Source organism: Eptesicus fuscus, chromosome 15, assembly GCF_027574615.1.
Source record: "Eptesicus fuscus isolate TK198812 chromosome 15, DD_ASM_mEF_20220401, whole genome shotgun sequence".
In the NCBI taxonomy this organism is placed as follows: domain Eukaryota; kingdom Metazoa; phylum Chordata; class Mammalia; order Chiroptera; family Vespertilionidae; genus Eptesicus; species Eptesicus fuscus.
In genome coordinates, this window is record NC_072487.1 from 36,130,401 (window position 1) to 36,149,361 (window position 18,961).

At 38.7% G+C, this 18,961-nt stretch overlaps 1 protein-coding gene across 1 annotated transcript in view; it reads left to right on the forward strand.

Annotated features, from left to right (window-relative positions):
* Positions 1-18,961, forward strand: part of SMC5 (structural maintenance of chromosomes 5) — an 81,457-nt gene that overhangs the window by 3,459 nt on the left and 59,037 nt on the right. The window contains exons 2-3 of the mRNA XM_008142107.3: positions 4,222-4,363; positions 7,197-7,249. Of these exons, the coding sequence (XP_008140329.1) occupies positions 4,222-4,363; positions 7,197-7,249 (195 nt within the window). The remainder of the gene's footprint in view (positions 1-4,221; positions 4,364-7,196; positions 7,250-18,961) is intronic.

The following is an 18,961-nucleotide window of genomic DNA, read 5'->3' on the forward strand; positions in this document are numbered from 1 at the left end:
TCCTTTGTGCTCAGCTTGGATGGGGCGGAGTCTCAGGGTGGAGCAGACAGCAATGGCTTCCCGTCAGCCCTGCCCTAAGAGGCCCCTGGGTCTCAGTGTCCCGTGGTAATCGCTGCAAGCACCTCTGAGAGAAAGCCACCCTTGAGTTTCACCCGCTGCCAAACAATCCAGTTTCTCCCCAAATGAGTCTGGGTCCCCAGAGTCTCGCCCGGAACTGGAGTTCAGAGCAGTTGGGAGCTTTTGTCTCCCTCCCGATTGAGAAAGCCAGCCACGTACTCAGTTGCCAACCCTCTTCGTGTGTGCGCGCACCTCTGTACATCTGCCTTCTGCAGCTCCTCTGAGTCTCAGTGTGCTTTTCTCTTTCCTTCTTAGTTGTAGAATTTCCACTCAGCCAGCCTTCCTGTGGTTCTGGATGATGTCCATTCTGTCTTTTAGTTGTAGTTTTGAAATTGTTGTGCGAGGCAGCCGTTTAGTTGTTTACCTATGCTGCCATCTTGGTTTCTCCTCTACTATCTGGCAACAGATTAATTGGGAAACATTAGGGTAAAGGAGAATTGAATCATTGGCTAATTGGTCAAATATGGCGTTATTCAGAACTGGAAACACTTCGGAGAGAATAATAATAATAAGCGCCTTTTGGATCCTGTGACTTCAAGTTTCTTGCGGGCGGGGGGCAGGGTCTTCCATAGACAGTATTTTAAGTGTCTGAGGCTTACAGAAAAGTGTGAACACATGAGAGATTTGGGAATCATGCATATAAGTAATTGTTGAAGTTGCAGAAATGGTTGAGATTGCCCAAAAGGAAATATAAATAGGAGAAATAGAAGGCCAAGTATAAAGTCCTGGAGGAATGCCAACATTTAAGGGTGAGCTGAAGAGGAATTCACAGGCTGAGAAGGAACTATTCAGGGAGGTGAGAGAAGAACTGTGGGAGAGTATTATCAAAGAAGCCAAGGAAAAAGAGTGTTTCAAAACTTTCTGCTACACTGAAGTCAGATAACAGGAGTGAAAAAGAGCCCACTGCATTAAGAATTTGGAAATCTTTGACTCTGATGGAGCAGTGGAAGAAGAATACTCTTGCAGATCAGAGAAGAATGAATGAGTGTTGAGGAAGTAAAACTTAGATATGAAGAGAAGGAAAAATCTGGCTGGAAAAGGCAGAACTAGAACTAGGGGAGGTTTTATTTTCACAGTGAAAGGACTTCTGAGTTTTAGGAAAGAAGTGAGAGAGAGAAGCTTAGAGAAAAATGTTCGGGAAAAGAATGGTCAAGGGAAGGTTTCCTATGCGTGAACCAAGTCAATGGGGTTGGGAGTGGAGGGCAAGATTTCTAGGTAGCAGGAACAGCATGTGCAAAGGCTCCATTGGAGAAAGGAAGGGAACCTAAAATAAGTCAAGAAACTGAAAGAAATTCATCATAGATATGATTTAGAGGTCTGATTAGAGAAGAGGGGAAGGAGATAGGAAGGAGAAAAAGTGGAAGCTAGAGAGAGCTAAATTATTAAGGATCCTATTTATTTTTCTTATTTTTCTTTATTTTTTTAACAAGTGACATCAGATTTGCACGTCTACCAACATGATTTGGTGATTGACGAAGGAGTGTTGTGGGTAGAGGTTAAGGAAATGGTAGAATCAAAGATAATTAAAAACTAATGCCTAGGTTTCTGAATGATACCATTTACTAAGAGATCACAAGAGTGGTTTTGGATGACAAAGATGGTGGCTTTCGTTTTGAATGTGTTAAGTTTGAGTGACAGTTGTGGGACTCCCAAATAAAGTTATTGAGGTGGTAATTTCATTTATAGGTCATCTGAGCTGACTTTCAGCATGTAGATGCTCTCTGAGGCCATAGAGAATACATGGGATACCAGGCCAAGTATATAAATGAGAAGAGGTGGGCCTTTGACAATAGCTGTTTCTGGGGAGCTTAGATGAAAGGGAACTCACAGAAAGGGAATTCCCAATAAACATAATGTAGAGTCCGAACAATTCATTATTTTAAATGCAAAGGCTTTGTTTTGCTTTTGGCAACTCTTCCTGTTTATAATATATGTGTGTATTGTATAGACCATAAATTCTCATGCTTTTTTCTTTTTGTCTCTATTGTTTTCTTAAATACCAGTTGCAACGCTATTTTAATAAGAGTTGTGCAGAGATTTCACAGGAGAATATTCAAGTGTTAAAAGAATAGGGCTTGTGTGTTGGGATTAAGAAATTCCACCTCAGGTAATTTTCCAGATGTGTGAAGTTCCCCAAAGAGTTTTACTTTAATTAACCATTATAAAGAGTTCCTTTAAGACCCAGCTGCTAACAGAATAAAGCATCTGAAAAAGGTAGATAGATGCTGTGTAGAAATGTGGGGTTGGAAACTTGCCAGAAAATACTTCTCTTTTACTATCTGTTTTTGTTTTTACTACCACCTGGCATTTCAAAATTATTCATTTTTTTAGTATGAAAGTTGAATGTGTTTGGTTGTTATTTATGTGTAGGTTGTGGCAAAAATAGGTATACAGCTGTGAGTATGCAAAACACAGTTTATTCTTGTATTATTATTGTTTTCCATAAGAACAACTGTAAACCTACTTTTGCCCCACACTATATTTAGTAGATTAGTAGCAGTTAAAACATTTATTCTTGGAGAATTAGTTGTGGGAACAGGATGTTATTTATGGGGTTTAATTCAGGGTATTCAGAGATAAGCTAGGAAAATATCTGAGTCAGAGTTAGCTTCACATTTTGCCATAGCTGTCCCTGGCCACTAATAAGGATTAGATGCTATCGATGTAGGTAGAGTGCTGGACAGCATGCAGCTTTCTGGTACAAGGGAATATTACAGAAGTACTTGGTGTTGATGCATTCTTGTTTCCTCCCATGGGAATAAGTTCTATTTGAACATGGACTATGCATCCTTGGGTGAATCTCTGGCAGCATATTCAAGGAAAATGGATGTAATTTTTTAAAATTAATAATAAAATGAAACCATACGGTTGATATATATCTTCAGTTTTCTAATAAGAATAAAAACAATTTGATTGGATTATTTCAAATATTAGGATATATAAAGTTACTGTTAAGCATTTTAGTTTAAAACAAATGAAATGTAAAATCTACAGCTTACATATGAGCCATAGCTTCTCTTACATAACATTTTTAAAAATTATTTGTATAGTAGCTTTGATGTATTCTTTCATGTATTATAATTGTTAAAAAATAAATAATATCAAGCTTTGCTTTACTCAAACAATTATAGTTGAAACAGGCATACGAAATCTATTTTCCTAATGATATTTTCATTTTATTTAGTTTTTAAATTTTATTATTCAATTACATTCAGTATTATTTTATACTAGAGGCCACGAAATTCGTGCAAGAGTAGGCCTTTCTTCTCCCAGCTGCTGGCACTGGCTTCCCTCTGACACCCGGGATTCGGGCTTCCCTCCGGCCACCGGCAGGCACTCAGGACCTGGGCTTCCCTCACAGACCCGGCTTCAGACATCTGGTCTAATTAGCATATAATGCTTTTATTATTATAGATTAGTTTCAGATGTATAGTATAGTGGTTAGACCAGGCGTCCTCAAACTACGGTCCGCGGACCACATGCGGGTGTTTTTGCCGTTTTGTTTTTTTTACTTCAAAATAAGATATGTGCAGTGTGCATAGGAATTTGTTCATAGTTTCTTTTAAACTATAGTCCGGCCCTCCAATGGTCTGAAGGACAGTGAACTGGCCCCCTGTTTAAAAAGTTTGAGGACCCCTGGGTTAGACAGTCATATACTTTACAAAGGGGTCCTCAATATTTCATGTACCCATCTGGCACCATTACATAGTTATTACAATATTGATTATATTCCGTATTCTGTACTTGACATCCCTATGACTGTTCTGTAACTACCAATTGTATTCTTATTCCCTTCACCTTTTTCACCAAGCCTCCAACCCAACACTCAGTCTGGCAACCATCAGTTTGTTCTCTGTATCTGTGTCTTTCTGTTTTGTTTGTTTATGTTGTTTAGATTGGCTTTTTCATTTTTTTTCCCATTAATAGATTTTTCCCTCTAGTTTATTAACAGCCTATAAATAATATTAAATTTGTAAGATTAGCCGGCTTTAAAGGAATTTAAACCTATAGATGATGATAATGTAAAGCAAGAAAAAATGCTTTTGCAAAGAAAAAATTCTTCACTTCTTCTCTGCTTAGTAATTTCACCTCTTTATAATTTAGAACATATGATATCTGTGAAGTGTGCCCTGGACCCCACTTGAATATGATTATTGGAGCTAATGGAACGGGGAAGTCCAGCATTGTGTGTGCCATTTGCCTTGGATTAGCAGGCAAACCTGCTTTCATGGGACGGGCTGATAAGGTGAGTAAACATAAGTACTTTTTAAAAAATTTCAAAGTGGTGACTTGCTTTAGAAATTCATTTCTACATTTCAGTTTCTTGGGTGTAGCAAAAGTGTAGTGCTTAAATTTAAAGAATGAAGTTGGCAGGTAGAGAAGCTGGAAGGATATTGCCACTTCTAGAAATATTTTAGGCTATCGATGGAGAAAATTCTCCAAGTATACAATACTTGCAATTCTTAGATAGTGTTAAAAAAAATTTTTTTAAATGTATTCCTGGGCTTATAGAAAGGTGAGGTAATTTACCAGGGCGAAACAAAATAGTATGGATCTGAAAACTTAAGCAAGCTCTAGAAGTGTTTCCCTAGGGGTATTTGCTTACCTTCTACCTTAAAGCCTGGCTTTGAATTAGATCCATGGGATAGGGAGCCCTGAAGGTGGTGGGAAAGGGCTAGAAGATAAAACTAGAAGCCAAGTACTATGTGTAGCACAGAAAACACACTGTCAGAATGGGACAGTGGGGTTGCTTACTCTTCTCATTGTTAACTCTGAATATAGTAGAGAGAAAAATTCTTCCAATGAATTCTTAACCATAGGCCTTAATACATGTTTGGGGCCAGAATTCATATAACCTATATGGCCTAAATATCATAAATTGTAATTTTAGTTTAGAGTGGTCACAGTTAATAATATCTCCAGGCATATGAGCGTTTAGCAAATCATAGTATTTTTGGCATAGATAGACTTGCTCAACACAGGGTTGCCACAGAACTTCAGTTTGTTAAAAAAATAATAAAATGCATTATCTGCAGTGTAATAAAATGCCGTACCCCTGTAGAGATCAATAATTAAGCTTTAATCAGTGGTCATGTTATAAATGCTATACTCAACAATTGGAAAGGGTACGTTCTTTTTTTTTTTTTTTAAGTACAAATAGTATATTTCTAAAAACCATCTACTGAGCCATAAAGCAAATATCAAAAATATCAAATAATTTTTACCACACAGACCATATTCTCTGACCACAATGCTATTAAGAGAGAAACAATAATAAGATAATTAAATTTTTTCAATTTGTTTGGAATTAAAAAATAATACACAGGTCAAAGAAAATTATTAATGGTAATTGAAAAATAAGAGCAAATTAATAAAAGATGAACAATGATATAAGTACCACAAAACCAAAACCTGGTTTCAAAAGACTAATGAAATTAGTAACTTCTGAGAAAGTAAAGTGGAGGGGGTAGGTAAAGAACAAAATATAAAGGAATGAATAAAAGTAATAGTTGGTATATAACACTGTGATCCAAACAACCCCCAAATTTAAGTGGCTTGAAAATACAAAAGGTTAATTCTTGCCCTTACTATTTGTAGGCTCTTTGTGGTCACTTAGGTACCTAGGCTAAGAAGTCAAAAAGCCACAACTTGTATCAGAAAAAAATGAGCAAAAGCAATTCTACCATGGGCTTGGAGAACCAGAATATTCATGAACTGCCCTGATAATTACCACTGGGGCATTATCAGAATGCAGCAGAGAGTTAAAAGATTATAAGAGAATATTGACAATTTTATGCCAATAGATGTTACATTTTTAAAAAGTGAATATGTAGGTTTCTACAACTAAATAAATTACCGAAGCTGACTCTAACTAGAAAAAATAAATGAGCTGTTGCATTTTTCTCAGAACACCAGATATTTATGGGTTAGTTCAACAGCAATAATTTCTTATGTATAGTATATGACTCTAGGTACCAAAATCAGTCAAGGAAAGAATAAAAAAATTGTAAGCCTGTCTCACTCATGAATATAGAGGCAAAAATCTCAAAAAAGGAGAGAGAGAGAAACTTTAGCCTGCTGAATTGAATACATAAAATGCATAATATATTATGACCAAATTGAATTTATTTAACACATGGGAGATTGATTGAACATTAGAAAAATTAACATAATATATCATGTTTTAAAGAACTGCATGATCATCTCAATTGATGGAGAAAAAGTATTCAGTTAAATTCCACAGTAATTTATGAGTTAAAAACTCTTAGCAATAGATGGGATCTTAATTTCATAAAAGAAACCCTGGGTATGTGCTCCTACCAGGAATCGAAACCCGAGACCCTGTGGTGCACAGGACAATGCTCCAACTAACTGAGCTGCACTGGCCACTGCAAACAAGTTTTTTTTTTTTCATCTTCCTGGGACTCAGTTGTAAAGATAATTGTTTGCAATGTGTCTTATTGTCTGATGTAAGAACCAATTTGATTTTTTTTTTTAGGCCCAAGGTCTGTTTTCATGATTATGCTCATATACATATAGAAACTAGCTCAAATAGTCTATGTACATTGTACTTAAGTTTTTTTTATTCTGTATATTGCTCTTTTTTCAAAAAAATACTTAGTGACACTTATGCCCTGACTAATAACAGGATAAGTAATATTGGAGTGGTTGTTAATAATATTTAATCTGTGCAGCTCCTTTGAAGTTTCCAATGGTAATGAGATTGGGTATATATTTCTTTGTGATTATTCTATAGAAACTGTTTTCCCACTGGCTTGCTTTCTTCTCTCTGAGAGTGTGTTTGTTATAGTGGCTAAGGACACTGATTCTGGAGCCAGATTATCTGGGTTTAGATCCTTGCTCTGTACCATTTAGGAGCTTTGTAAGAGGCTGTCTGGCAATAAATGGTAACTAATATTATTATTGCTTTTTGTGAGTGGAAACAATGAAGGGGCTTTTCGTACAGAAAAGCTATTGAATGAATGTTGATCTGACAAATAATAATGACATTTCTAGATCTCCTGACCTGGGAATGTCATCATACAGTTCACTTTGTTTGTTTGTTTTTTATTTCTTAGGTTGGCTTTTTTGTGAAGAGAGGATGTTCCAAAGGCATGGTTGAAATTGAATTGTAAGTGTTAAAAGTGTTAAAATCACTTTTTTTCCTATAATTTTTTTATTTTATGTTCATTCTCTCCTGAAGACTTTAGAAAAGAATAGTCCTAATATATAAAAAGTCAGGGGCTGTCATGACCGAAATAACTGGACGGACGACTGAACAGCAAGCTGCGTGGGGTGACAAGGCCAGCAGGGCGGTTAGTAAGGGACAACCAAACGACTGAACAGCAGGCTGCGTGGGGTGACAAGGCCAGCAGGGCGGTTAGTAAGGGACAACCAAACGACTGAACAGCAGGCTGCGTGGGGTGACCAGGCTGGCGGGGGGCGGGGGGGAGTTAGTGAGGGACAACCAAACAACTGAACAGCAGACTGTGTGGGGCAACCAGGCCAGCAGGGGGGGCAGTTGGGGGCGACCAGGCTGGCAGGGGGAGGGGGCAGTTGGGGGCAAACAGGCCAGCAGGGAGGGGCATTTGGGAGTGACCAGACCAGCAGGGGTGCAGTGAGGGGCAACCAGGCTGGCAGAGGGGGGGGGCAGTTGGGAGCGATCAGGCTGGCGGGGGCGGGGGGGATAGTTGGGGGCAACCAGGCCAGCAGATGGGGGCATTTGGAGGTGACCAGGCTTGCAGGGGTGCAGTGAGGGATGACCAGGCTGGCAGAGGGGAGAAGTTGAGGGCAACCAGGCTGGCGGGGGGACAGTAAGGGGTGACCAGGAGTGGGGGGGCAGTGAGGGGCGACTAGGCCAGCAGAGTGGGGGGAGTTAGGGACGACCAGGCTGGCAGAAGGGGGCAGTTGGGGGCAACCAGGCCGGCAGGGGGGGGGGGGGGGGGGGCAGTTCGGGGCGATCAGGCAGGCAGGCAAGTGAGCAGTTAGGAGCCAGCGATCCTGGATTGTGAGAGGGATGTCTGACTGCTGGTTTCACACATCCCCCAAAGTGTCCCAGATTGGAGAGGGTGCAGGCTGGGCTGAGGCAACCCCTCCTCCCGTGCATGAATTTCGTGCACCGGGCCTCTAGTAATATAATATTATGATATAAATATTGGAAAATTTCAAGAATACTTAATCCAGATAAGGTTTTTTAATGCATGTTTAAAACCTAAATTATAAGAATTTCCTTTTGGAAAAATAGTTAAGGAAATTACAAGTTTATGGGAGATAATGAAATAGAAATATATCATTGTTAAACATTTAATACAAAGTTGCAGTATTTTTTACAAATTTAAGATGTCTGTGTGTGCATGCTGATTTTGAAAGTAATGCTTGTTAAATGCAATATAAAAGTGTATAAAGTTGAAAATGAAGGCCGCCTTGATATAATTTTACTTCTAGAAATAACCGCTGTTAATAATTAGGTGAATCTCATGCATAGCAAGTATTTGGCACCTCAGTCTCCATTTTCCATATCCTTCTTCATGACAGATCAATAATTCATTATAGTATTCTTTTTCCTCGAGCTTAGATGTTATCAGTTTACCACACTTGGCAGCCATTTCTTTTTTCTTTTCTTTTTTTATTTTAGAGAGAGGAAGGGAGAGGGAGAGAGCGATAGAAACATCAATGATGAGAGAGAATCATTGATCGGCTGTCTCCTGCATGCCCCCCACTGGGGATTGAGCCCTCAACCCAGGCATCTGCCCTGACTGGGAATCAGAAGAAGGTTGATCCTCAATCACTGAGTCATGCCAACTGGGCCAATTGTTTCTGTCTTATATAATTGTTTTCTATTTCATTAATTTCTACTATCATCTTTACTAATTTTTCTTTAAAACTTTGGTTCCTTTGCTCTTTTACTGATTTCTTCCAATGGATATTTATTGTACTAATTTTTAGTCTTTTGTTAAGGTTAAAATTTTCCTCTCAGTATTTAGTTCCATCTCCCAAATACTTTTTTTTTTTTTTAATTTAAGTTAGGTTTATTTGGCTCACTGCAGCAAGGGCGGAGAGACTCCAGAGAAACCCAGGGCATCCCAGTACTAGGAGTTGAGAGGGACTTCTTAGAAGATCTGGGCTTGTGCTGGTGAGACTAAGAAAGGGTTTGGGAAGAAGGGGCTGTTCTGGATTGCAGTCTGTTGAAAGAAGGGGGTGGGCAATTAGATGATCAGGTCTCTATAATTTGATAGTTAATTATTCATTCATTATTGGTTAGTTTTATCCATAATGATCTAGCAGGCAGGAAGATGAAAGTGGGTCTGTAGATAGCATTAATATGGAAGCAGGACTCCTGAGTGTTGGAAAGGGAAATGTTTAGTCTCATTTTTGGTTTCAGAGTGGCTTCCTCTCTGTCTTGTGAAACGTAGATGGATATGGAGGATCCTTGTAGCACATTGTTTCTATTCAATGGGCATTGTCTGTGTTCAGTTGAATACATCATAGTCTGGCTGCCAGCAAGGCTGGTTTTTGTTGTTATCTTTTGTTTTCATTTTTTTTGTGGTTGTTTTTTAAATATATTTTATTGATTTTTTTACAGAGAGGAAGGGAGAGGGATAGAGAGTTATAAACATCGATGAGAGAGAAACATCGGTCAGCTGCATCCTACACACTCCCCACTGGGGATATGCCTGCAACCAAGGTACATGCCCTTGACCAGAATCGAACCTGGGACCCTTGAGTCCGCAGGCCGACTCTATCCACTGAGCCAAACCGGTTAGGGCTGTTTTCATTTTTTCACACACCAAGAAACTGGTAATGTCTTGGAGGTATCTCTGTACCTTGGCGCTGGCTGCATGGCTTTGGCTGACTGCCTTTACTTCCTCTGTCTCTTGATTTCCCGCAAGTAGGGAGCATTGGATTCCTTTCCACACTAACATCTTGGGTATCAACAAGGCTCATTGAGAGGTCAGTGCAGTGCCCTGAGACCTTCAGTGGTTGCCTCATCTGGTGTCATCTATCTAAACATTAGCAAGGCAGAGAAATAAGAAAGCACCGTTTTATCCATTTTAAACATGAGACATTGCCCCCTCCCTTAACTCTCGTGTGACTCAATTTCCTTGAGCGATTCAGAGATTCACAGATATCACAATTCTGTTTGCAATTCTATAAGAATAATATAAGCAGTAAATGACCATTAGAACATCTCCCCCCCCCCCCCCCCATGCTCTTTTATGCAGGGACACATTATCAAAGTTTGATCAAGTATTAACAATGAAAACATACATTTCGTGCTTTTTGGAAAGAAACTCTTGCTTTGAGTAGAACCAAGATGTATGAAATAATAGCAGCTGTTATTTTTCTTTGTTTGTGTTTGTTTGCTTGTTTTAGCAGCTGTTATTTTTAAGACCTTTGAAATGTGTCAAATGCTTTGGATATTTTTTTTCACTTAATCCATGCAGCCACAGTGTGAAATTAGTATCATTATCTCCATTTTATAAATGAGGAAGTTGTCACTCAGAGATTTGAAGTAACTTGCTCCAGCCCTCTCAACCAGAGAGTAACAAAGCAAGAGTCACAACCAGGCCTGTCTGACTTAAGCCCACTACTCCCTGGCAAGCCAGAGAAATTGGGTACTTCAGCCTTCAGAGGTATCCCACTGTGGATATTTGTGCCATGTGAGCTTTGGACATACTTTGAGCCCCTCTGGGCCTGGCCACTTCTAACTCACCTTACCCATGATGAGTGATCGCCACCTTAGTGGCCAGGAAAAAACCCATCCCTAGTCAAAGTCCTTGTCCCCTCACTCCTCAGCCTCCCTCATAGCTCCTGCCTCCTGACAGTCAAGCTCAGAAACTGTGTGAACACAAACTCAGGCAGCCCTACAAAAAAAAAAAAGGAGTGGTCCCATGATGTCAAGCCTGAAAACCTGGGCCAATCTGAGGTAACCAGAGGTACTTCAAAAAGGCTAAAATGTTTTTCTTCACCCAAGAATCCTCTAGGTCAGGGTTTTTCCACACACTGAGCTGGATCCTACATGGCTTCTGTGTGGCTTGGTGATATCATCAAGACAACATCTGAGAAATCTGCCTTCATGAAACTCCCTCCTGCCTGTTACACAGGTCTAGCAATTGTTCCATGACTAGATCCTCCTGGTGTGTTGTTCATGTCCTAGCCACCACCTTTATGCCACTTAGAGGAACTCCCATCCCTGGGATTCATAAGGATAAGTGATATTGTAGCAGGAAGAGCTGGAGAAGAGACTCAGGAGGGAGGGTGGAGGTCAGCTCACAGGGGACACCTCCAAATGACCAAGACATGTGGAGCATGGTACCTGGGGCATGGATTTACTCACAGTTGTACCTATACACAAGCTTTGTGCCAGGTCTTGTGGTTGGACTGCAACACATTCAAAATTCTTCCAGTGAATTAATTGGCTAGGGCTGCCATAGGACCACAGAATGGCTCAAACAACAGAAATTTATTTTCTCAAAATTCTGGAGGTTAGAGTCCAAGATCAGGGTGTCAACTGGGTTGACTTCTGATGTTAGTTGTGTATTTGTCAAATATGGCCTTTATTGTGTTAAGGTATGTTTCCTCTATTCCCAGTTTGCTGGGAGTTTTTGTCATAAATGTATGTTGGATTTTGTCAAATGCCTTTTCTTCATCTATTGATATCAAATTATTTTTAATCATTTTGTTTATGTGGTGTATCACATTATAATTGATTTGCGGATATTGAGCCAATCTTGTATCCAGGGAATAAATTTTACTTGATCATGGTGTGGATCTTTTTAATGTATTGCTGAATTTGGTTAGCTAGTACTTTGTTGAGGAGTTTTACATCTTTGTTCATTAGGGATAATTGGCCTATAATTTTCCTCTTTTTTATAGTGTCTTTGTCTGATTTTGGTATCATGGTAATGTTGGCCTTGTAAAATGAGTTTGCAGCCTTCTCTCCACTTCGATTTTTTTGGAATAGTTTGAGAAGGATAGATAGATATTCATTCTTTGAATATTTGGTAAAATTCACCTGTGAAGCCATCTGGTTCATAGCTTTTGTTTGTTGGGAGTTTTTTTTTTATTACTGTTTTAATTTCATAAGTAGTTATCAGTCTGTTCAGGTTTTCTGTTTCTACCTGATTCAGCTTTGGAAGATCGTATGTTTCTAGAAATTTAATTAATGTCTTTTAGGTTATTCACTTTGTTTATCTTTTCAAAGAACCAGCAAGCTCATCGATCTTTTGTATTTTTTTAGACTATTTTATTTATTTCCACTCTCATCTTTATTATTTCCTTCCTCCTACTCATGTTGGGCTTTGTTGTTGTTTTTCTAGTTCCTTTAGGTATAAGATTAGATTGTTTATTTGAGATATATTTGCTTTCTTGAGGTAGGCTGTATTGCTATAAATTTCCCTTTTAGAACTGCTTTAGCTCTGTCCTACACATTTTTGGGTCATGTTTTAATTTTCATTTGCCTCAAGGCATCTTTTGATTTTTTCTTTGATCTCCTTGTTATCCCCATTCATTGTTTAGTAGCACATTATTTAGCCTCCATGTATTCGTGGTTTTTTTTTTGTTTTCTTTTTCTTTTTAATATATCTTTGTTGATTTCAGAGAGGAAGGGAGAGGAAAAGAAAGATAGAAACATCAGTAATGAGAGCGAATAATTGACTGCCTCCTGCACATCCCCTACTGGGGATCAAGCCCGAAACCCAGGGATGTGCCCTTGACCAGAATCGAACCTGAGACCCTTCAGTCTGCAGGCTGATGCTCTATCCACTGAGCTAAACAAGTTAAGGCTAGTTTTCTTCTTGTAATTGATTTCTAGTTTCATTCTATGTGATCAGAAAAGATGCTTGATGTGATTTTACTTTTAAATTTATTGAAACTTGATTTTGGGCCTAACATGGTCCTGAAAATTTTTCCATGTGCACTTGAAAAGAATGTATAGTCTTCTGCTTTTGAGTGAAATGTTCTAAAAATATCAATTAAATCCATCTGGTCTAGTGTGTCATTGAAGGCTGCTGTTTCCTTTTTGATCCAGACAGAAGTCTGGATAATCTATCCTTGGGTGTCAATGGGGTGTTAAAGTCCCCTACTATGACTGTATAGCTATTGATCTCTCCCTTTATGTCTGTCAATATTTGCTTTATATACTTAGGTGCTCTTACATTAGGAGCATGGATGTTTACTAGAGTTATATCCTCTTCCTGGGTTGACTCCTTTATCATTATGAAATGCTCTTCTTTGTCTTTCACAGGCCTTGTTTTAAAATCTGTTTTGTCTGATACAAGTATTGCTACCCCAGCCTATTTTTCATTTACACTTGCACAAAGCATCTTTTTTACATCCCTTTACTTTTAGTCTATGTATGTCTTTCAATCTGAAGTGTGTCTCATTAAGGAAGCATATGTACAGGTCTTGGTTTTTTTGTTTGGTTTTCTTAATCTGTTCAGCAACCCTGTGTCTGTTGATTGGAGCATTTAGTCCGTTTACATTTGAAGTAATTTGTTGATAGGTTTATAGTTATTGCCATTTGGATGTTTTTAAGTTGATGGTAGCTTAATTTTGAACATATTCTAAAGTTACTAAAATTTTGTATTCATTCTGCCCAGATTTATGTTTTGTCATTGTTTGTTGGTTTTTTTTTAACTTCTTTTGTGTGTTTGTGTATCTGTTAACTTATTGTAATTATACATGATCTTTCTACTTTTGCCTTTTAACCTTTGTAGTAGGTTTATAGTTGGTTGATCTACTGCCTTTACTATGAATTTTAACGTTTTCAATGATTTTTTCTTATATTTTTTAATCATATTTTTTATCTTTTCTGCTTAAAGAAGTCCCTTCAACATTTTCTGTAATACTGGTTCAGTGGTAATGAACTCCTTTTTTCTTTTCCTTATCTGGGAATCTCTTTTCTCTCCTTCAATTCCAATGATATCTTTGCTGAGTATCTTTGTTGTAGGTTTTTGCAGCTGATAGTCTTATGTGAGCTCCCTTTTATGTAGCTAATTGCTTTTCTCTTGATAGTTTTATGATTCTCTCTTTGTCTTCAATTTTGGGGATTTTAATTGTGATGTGTCTTGGTGTGGACTTCTTTGAGTTCATCTTGTTTGGGACTCTGTGCTTTCTGGACTTGTAAGTCTTGTTTCCTTTGTCAGAATAGAGAAGTTTTCCACCTTCCTTAACTCCATTTCATTTCTTTCTCATTATTTGTTCAAATAGGTTTTCAATCCCTTGCTCTCTCTCATCTCCTCCTGGTTCTCCTATGATGCAACTGCTATAACATTTGATGTTGTCCTAGAGGTCCTTTAAACTGTCCTTATTTTTAAAAATTCTTGTATCTTTCTGCTATTTTGGTTTGGTGTTTTCTGCTACCTTGTCTTTCAGATCCCTGATTCAGTCCTCTGCTTCATGTAATCTGCTGTTGATTCCCTCTAATGTATTCTTAATAGCTTCTATATCTTTGTTGAGGTTCTCACTGAGTTCATCTATTTCTCCCCTAAGTTTATTGAGCATCCTTGTAAACAGTTTTGTTTTGTTTTTAACTCTGTATCTGGTAGATTGTTTGGCTCTATTTCATTTAGTTCTTCTTCTGCAGTTTTGTCTGTTCTTTCATTTGGATATGTTTCTTTGTCTCCTCATTTTGGCTGATTCCCTGTGTGTGTTTGTATGTGTTAGGTAGATCTACATTTCCCAGGCTGTGTAGAGGTCTTATGTTGTAGGTGTCCTATGAGGCCCAGTGGCACAGTCTCCCTCTTCATCTGAGCCCTTTGCTCCAGGAGTGTCCCTTGTATATGTGTGTCTTCCTTTTGTAGTTGAGCCTTGATTGCTGTTGGCACATCAGTGGGTGGGATTGTCCATGCTGACTGGTTCACCTTGACTACAGCAGACAAGCTGTTGTGTGGGGGCTCACTCCATGGAGTGGGAGTTACTTTAGTGGCGTTCTGGTGCCAGCTGAATCCACCTTCAGGTGTTGTTGTTTGTGGACCTCGTTGGTGTGGTGTGAAACTTGCCACTGGGTTTGTTGGTTCTAGAGCAGTGGTTCTCAACCTTTTTAATGCCGCAACCCTTTAACCCTTTGCACTCGCTTGCTTTTTTCTCGATTCCTGCTACCGATGCTAACCGTGTCGAGTCACACTCGACATCCGAGTGCAAAAGGTTAATACAGTTCCTCATGTTGTGGTGACCCCCAACCATAAAATTATTTTCGTTGCTACTTCATAACTGTAATTTTGCTACTGTCAATGAATTGTAATGTAAATATCTGTGTTTTCTGATGGTCTTAGGCAACCCTGCTAGCGGTTCTCAACCTGTGGGTTGTGACCCACAGGTTGAGAACCAATGCTGTAGAGCCTAAGACCATTGGATAATTTTATGGTTGGGGGTCACCACAACATGAGGAACTGTATTAAAGGATTGAGGCATTAAAAAGATTGAGAACCACTGCTCTAGAGGCTCTTAGGAGGGGCTCTGGTGCTGACTTTGGTCAGCCGTCTTTTGTGCCTGGCTTGGGGTCCTCTAGTGGAAGCTGCAAAATAATCTATGGTTAGTTGTTGCTCATGTTGGTCTTAGAGGATCTTGGGAGAGACTGTTTCAAACTGAAGCTGGCTGCTACTTGTGCCATGCTTGGTGGGCACCACCATGTGAGCTGAAGCCAGCTGCTTCTAGTTGAAACTACATTCCAGGCCAATACAGGTCATAGCTTATTCCAGTCTTATGACCACCTGATGGGAGTTACAGTGTAAAGTGAGACCAGGTGCTGCTTATTGTGGACTTGGGGGCCATTTAGCAAGAGGCACAGGACACATTGAATCCAGCTCCTGCCTAATTGGGGTTTGGAGGCCTTTGAGAGATTTTAGGAAAGTGCAGCACTAGCTGAGGCCAGATGCTTGGGTGGAAAAGCTCTTGGAAGTGGCTTGGGCTGGTGCTTGAGTTTGGCTGTGGTCTTAGGGAATCACCAGGCAGGGAAAATGGTGTTGACCAGATTTATGGAGATCACAGATTTGGTGCCTGCCTGCACTTGCTGGCTGGGTGAAGAAGGGGTTAACAGAGGAGTAATGGTATCTGCCAGCATTTACATCCTAGGAAAGATATACCCTTACTCCAATCCCCACTCCTGGCCCTCTCCCTGAAGCCAGTCAATTTTGTTTCTCCCCATATGTCCCTGGTGCTCTTCAAGCTATTGCCCCTCACTGGACTGCAGAGCAAGTCAGTCTGTGAGTGAGCAAGTCTGTTCATGGGTCCCACAAGAGGAAGGCCTGGGACTCCAGTAGATCTCTGTCTCACTCAGATGCAGTCCATGTTGGTTTTCACAGCCAGCTGTTATGGAGACTTCTCTTCCTGGCACTTGTGCCCCAGGTTGAGGACCTGAGTGTGGAACTGGGACCCTATGTGCTCCTCGGGGAATCTCTACAGCCAAGATAGTTCATTGCCACACCAGGTCTCCATCCCTCCTACTAGTCTTTCTTTGTGGCTTCTTTTTTATATCCTTCGTATGGTTATCGGACTTCTTTTTAGCTAGTCTTCAGGTGTCACTGATGGTTGTTTGGTAATTCTGGTATCGTCATGGGAGGAAGTGAGCACATCTTTTGCCTACTCTGCCATCTTGACTAGAAGTTCCTTAACTTTAATTAGAGACTAACGTTAATTAAATATCTTTATCTTCCTACTGAATAAGATCATGAAATACTTTTATTTTAATAACATCTACGAACTAATGCTGTTTTAATTCTGTCTTATTAAACCCTTCAAAGACATACCTATTATTAGTTTATACTGTCTGTGTTTGTCTAGAATTACCCCACACATTTTCTCTTTGCCTTGCTTTTCATTCTTTCTTGCATTTTTATTCTTCCCTTTGTGATCTTTTTCTGCTAGAGGGCATTCTTCAAAGTTCCTTTTAATGAGGATCTTCTAGTGGAACACTTAGTTTTTGTCTGAAAATGATGTAATTTTGCTTTATCTTGAAAGCTGTATTTGCGAGATATAAAATTTTACATTGAAAGGTTCTTTCTTAGCCCATGCTAATTTTATTGTCTTCTGATATGAGCCTAATTGTAGTTTCTTTGATAGGAATTCTCTTTTTGTCAGGAGGTTTTTGAAATTATATCTGTTTTTGGTATTTTGTAGTTTTACATTATATATTTAGGTGTGGGTTTATTTTTTATTTGTTTTGTTTGGGATTTAATGAGATTCTTCAGCCTGTGATTTGGAAAATTTATCTGTTTATAAAATCTTCAAATATTGCCTATGACCCATTCTGTCTTCCCTCACTTCTAGAACTCATTAAACAGATGTTAGACTTTCTTACTCAGTTTCAGTCATCCATGTCTCTTAACAGCTTTCACATTTTTCTTCTTTTTATGTCTTTGTGTGGCATTCTAAGTCCATTTCTCTTTGGATTTTGTGTGGGTTTTTTTGTTTTTTTCTCCGATCTTCTTGTTTACTGCTTATATTTTTAATATTTTCTTAAAATACCGTAAACCTATGTATTTTATTCTGGAGTTCATTAATTCCAATGTAATTCTACTTTCTACTATTTCTGCTAGTTCTTACTCTTGATGCTTTGGTATGTGTGTGTTTCCAGTGAGCCAGTGAGTTGCCCCTCTGTCTTTGGACTTTATCTGTGTTAATTCTTTGAGGATTCAGGTAGATTCCTACAGAAAGAATTTTTATTAACTTATGTCACAGACCATTGGACACTTTCAATCAATATATAGTATTTTCAATGTGAGGGTTTTTTTAACCTCCGTAGGCATGTCATTTAACTTCAAGGTGCATCTCTGTTTGAGACTGACTTGTTAGTAACTTTTGGGGGAGGTTTTTTTGCTTGTTTCACAGTTCAAGCCATAGTTTAAGACAGGCAATTTACCTTGCTGCCAGTGTGGTAGTGAAGGTGTATTTCTAGTTTGTGCTTACACTGAGGGTATATAGCCTTTGGGGGTGGTTTTAATTAGACTGTCTACCTTTGTAGCTCTGGGCTATATTTGCAACACCCCTTTACTGTGAGATCATGAATGTGCAAGATTACTCTTTTGCCAAATGCCCTCAGGGTGAAAACCCACTTCATTTTTTTTCACTCCTGGGTTCCTACTTGGGATTTTGACCAGAACTCATTTCTTTCATGCTAACTCATAAGTGCATTTATGAAGGTATTTTAGTATTTCACCTATCAATTTTTGTTGTGTTTGTAGCAAGACGATTTTAAAAAGTCTAATTTATTCATTCTGCTGGAAGTGAAAGTTTAAAACAACATTTTTTAAGTCCTAAAATCTTACTATTTAGAGAGGTCTGATTATAGTATAATCTATACATAGAATGTTTATAAATTGTCATATAGCTATTGGATACCAATAATTTATCTTTCTACCACATGCTGCTGATTCCCAGTGAAGAAGATGAATGAATAGATGGGAAGTATGGTGCAGTAGTACTCCTAAAAGCAAGAAATAAGTAAATACCCTTCTTTTAGGTTTTTTATCATTTAATGTCCTTGTATAGCCATGTGATATAGTCCCCTCTGAATTCATAGTGGAGTACATAATGAGGAGAAGCCATGGACAGGCTAGTTTTGATATCTGGAAATGCATACGCAAGAATTGGTTTCATTCATACATTTCCCAAGTAGAGGGATTTTCAAGGTTTGACTGTTACATGCTTTTATATACCAACCCATTTTGAATTGCAATCTGATTGGAGAATAGCATAATGATTAAAGGATAAATAACTTCAGATATGTGAATCCTCTGGCAGTGTTTGGGAATTAATATTGGAATTTATTTCAATTTTATTTTAAGTTTAAATAATTTTGAATGTTGAAAAGAGTACTAAATTATGTGTTAATATTAATAAAATG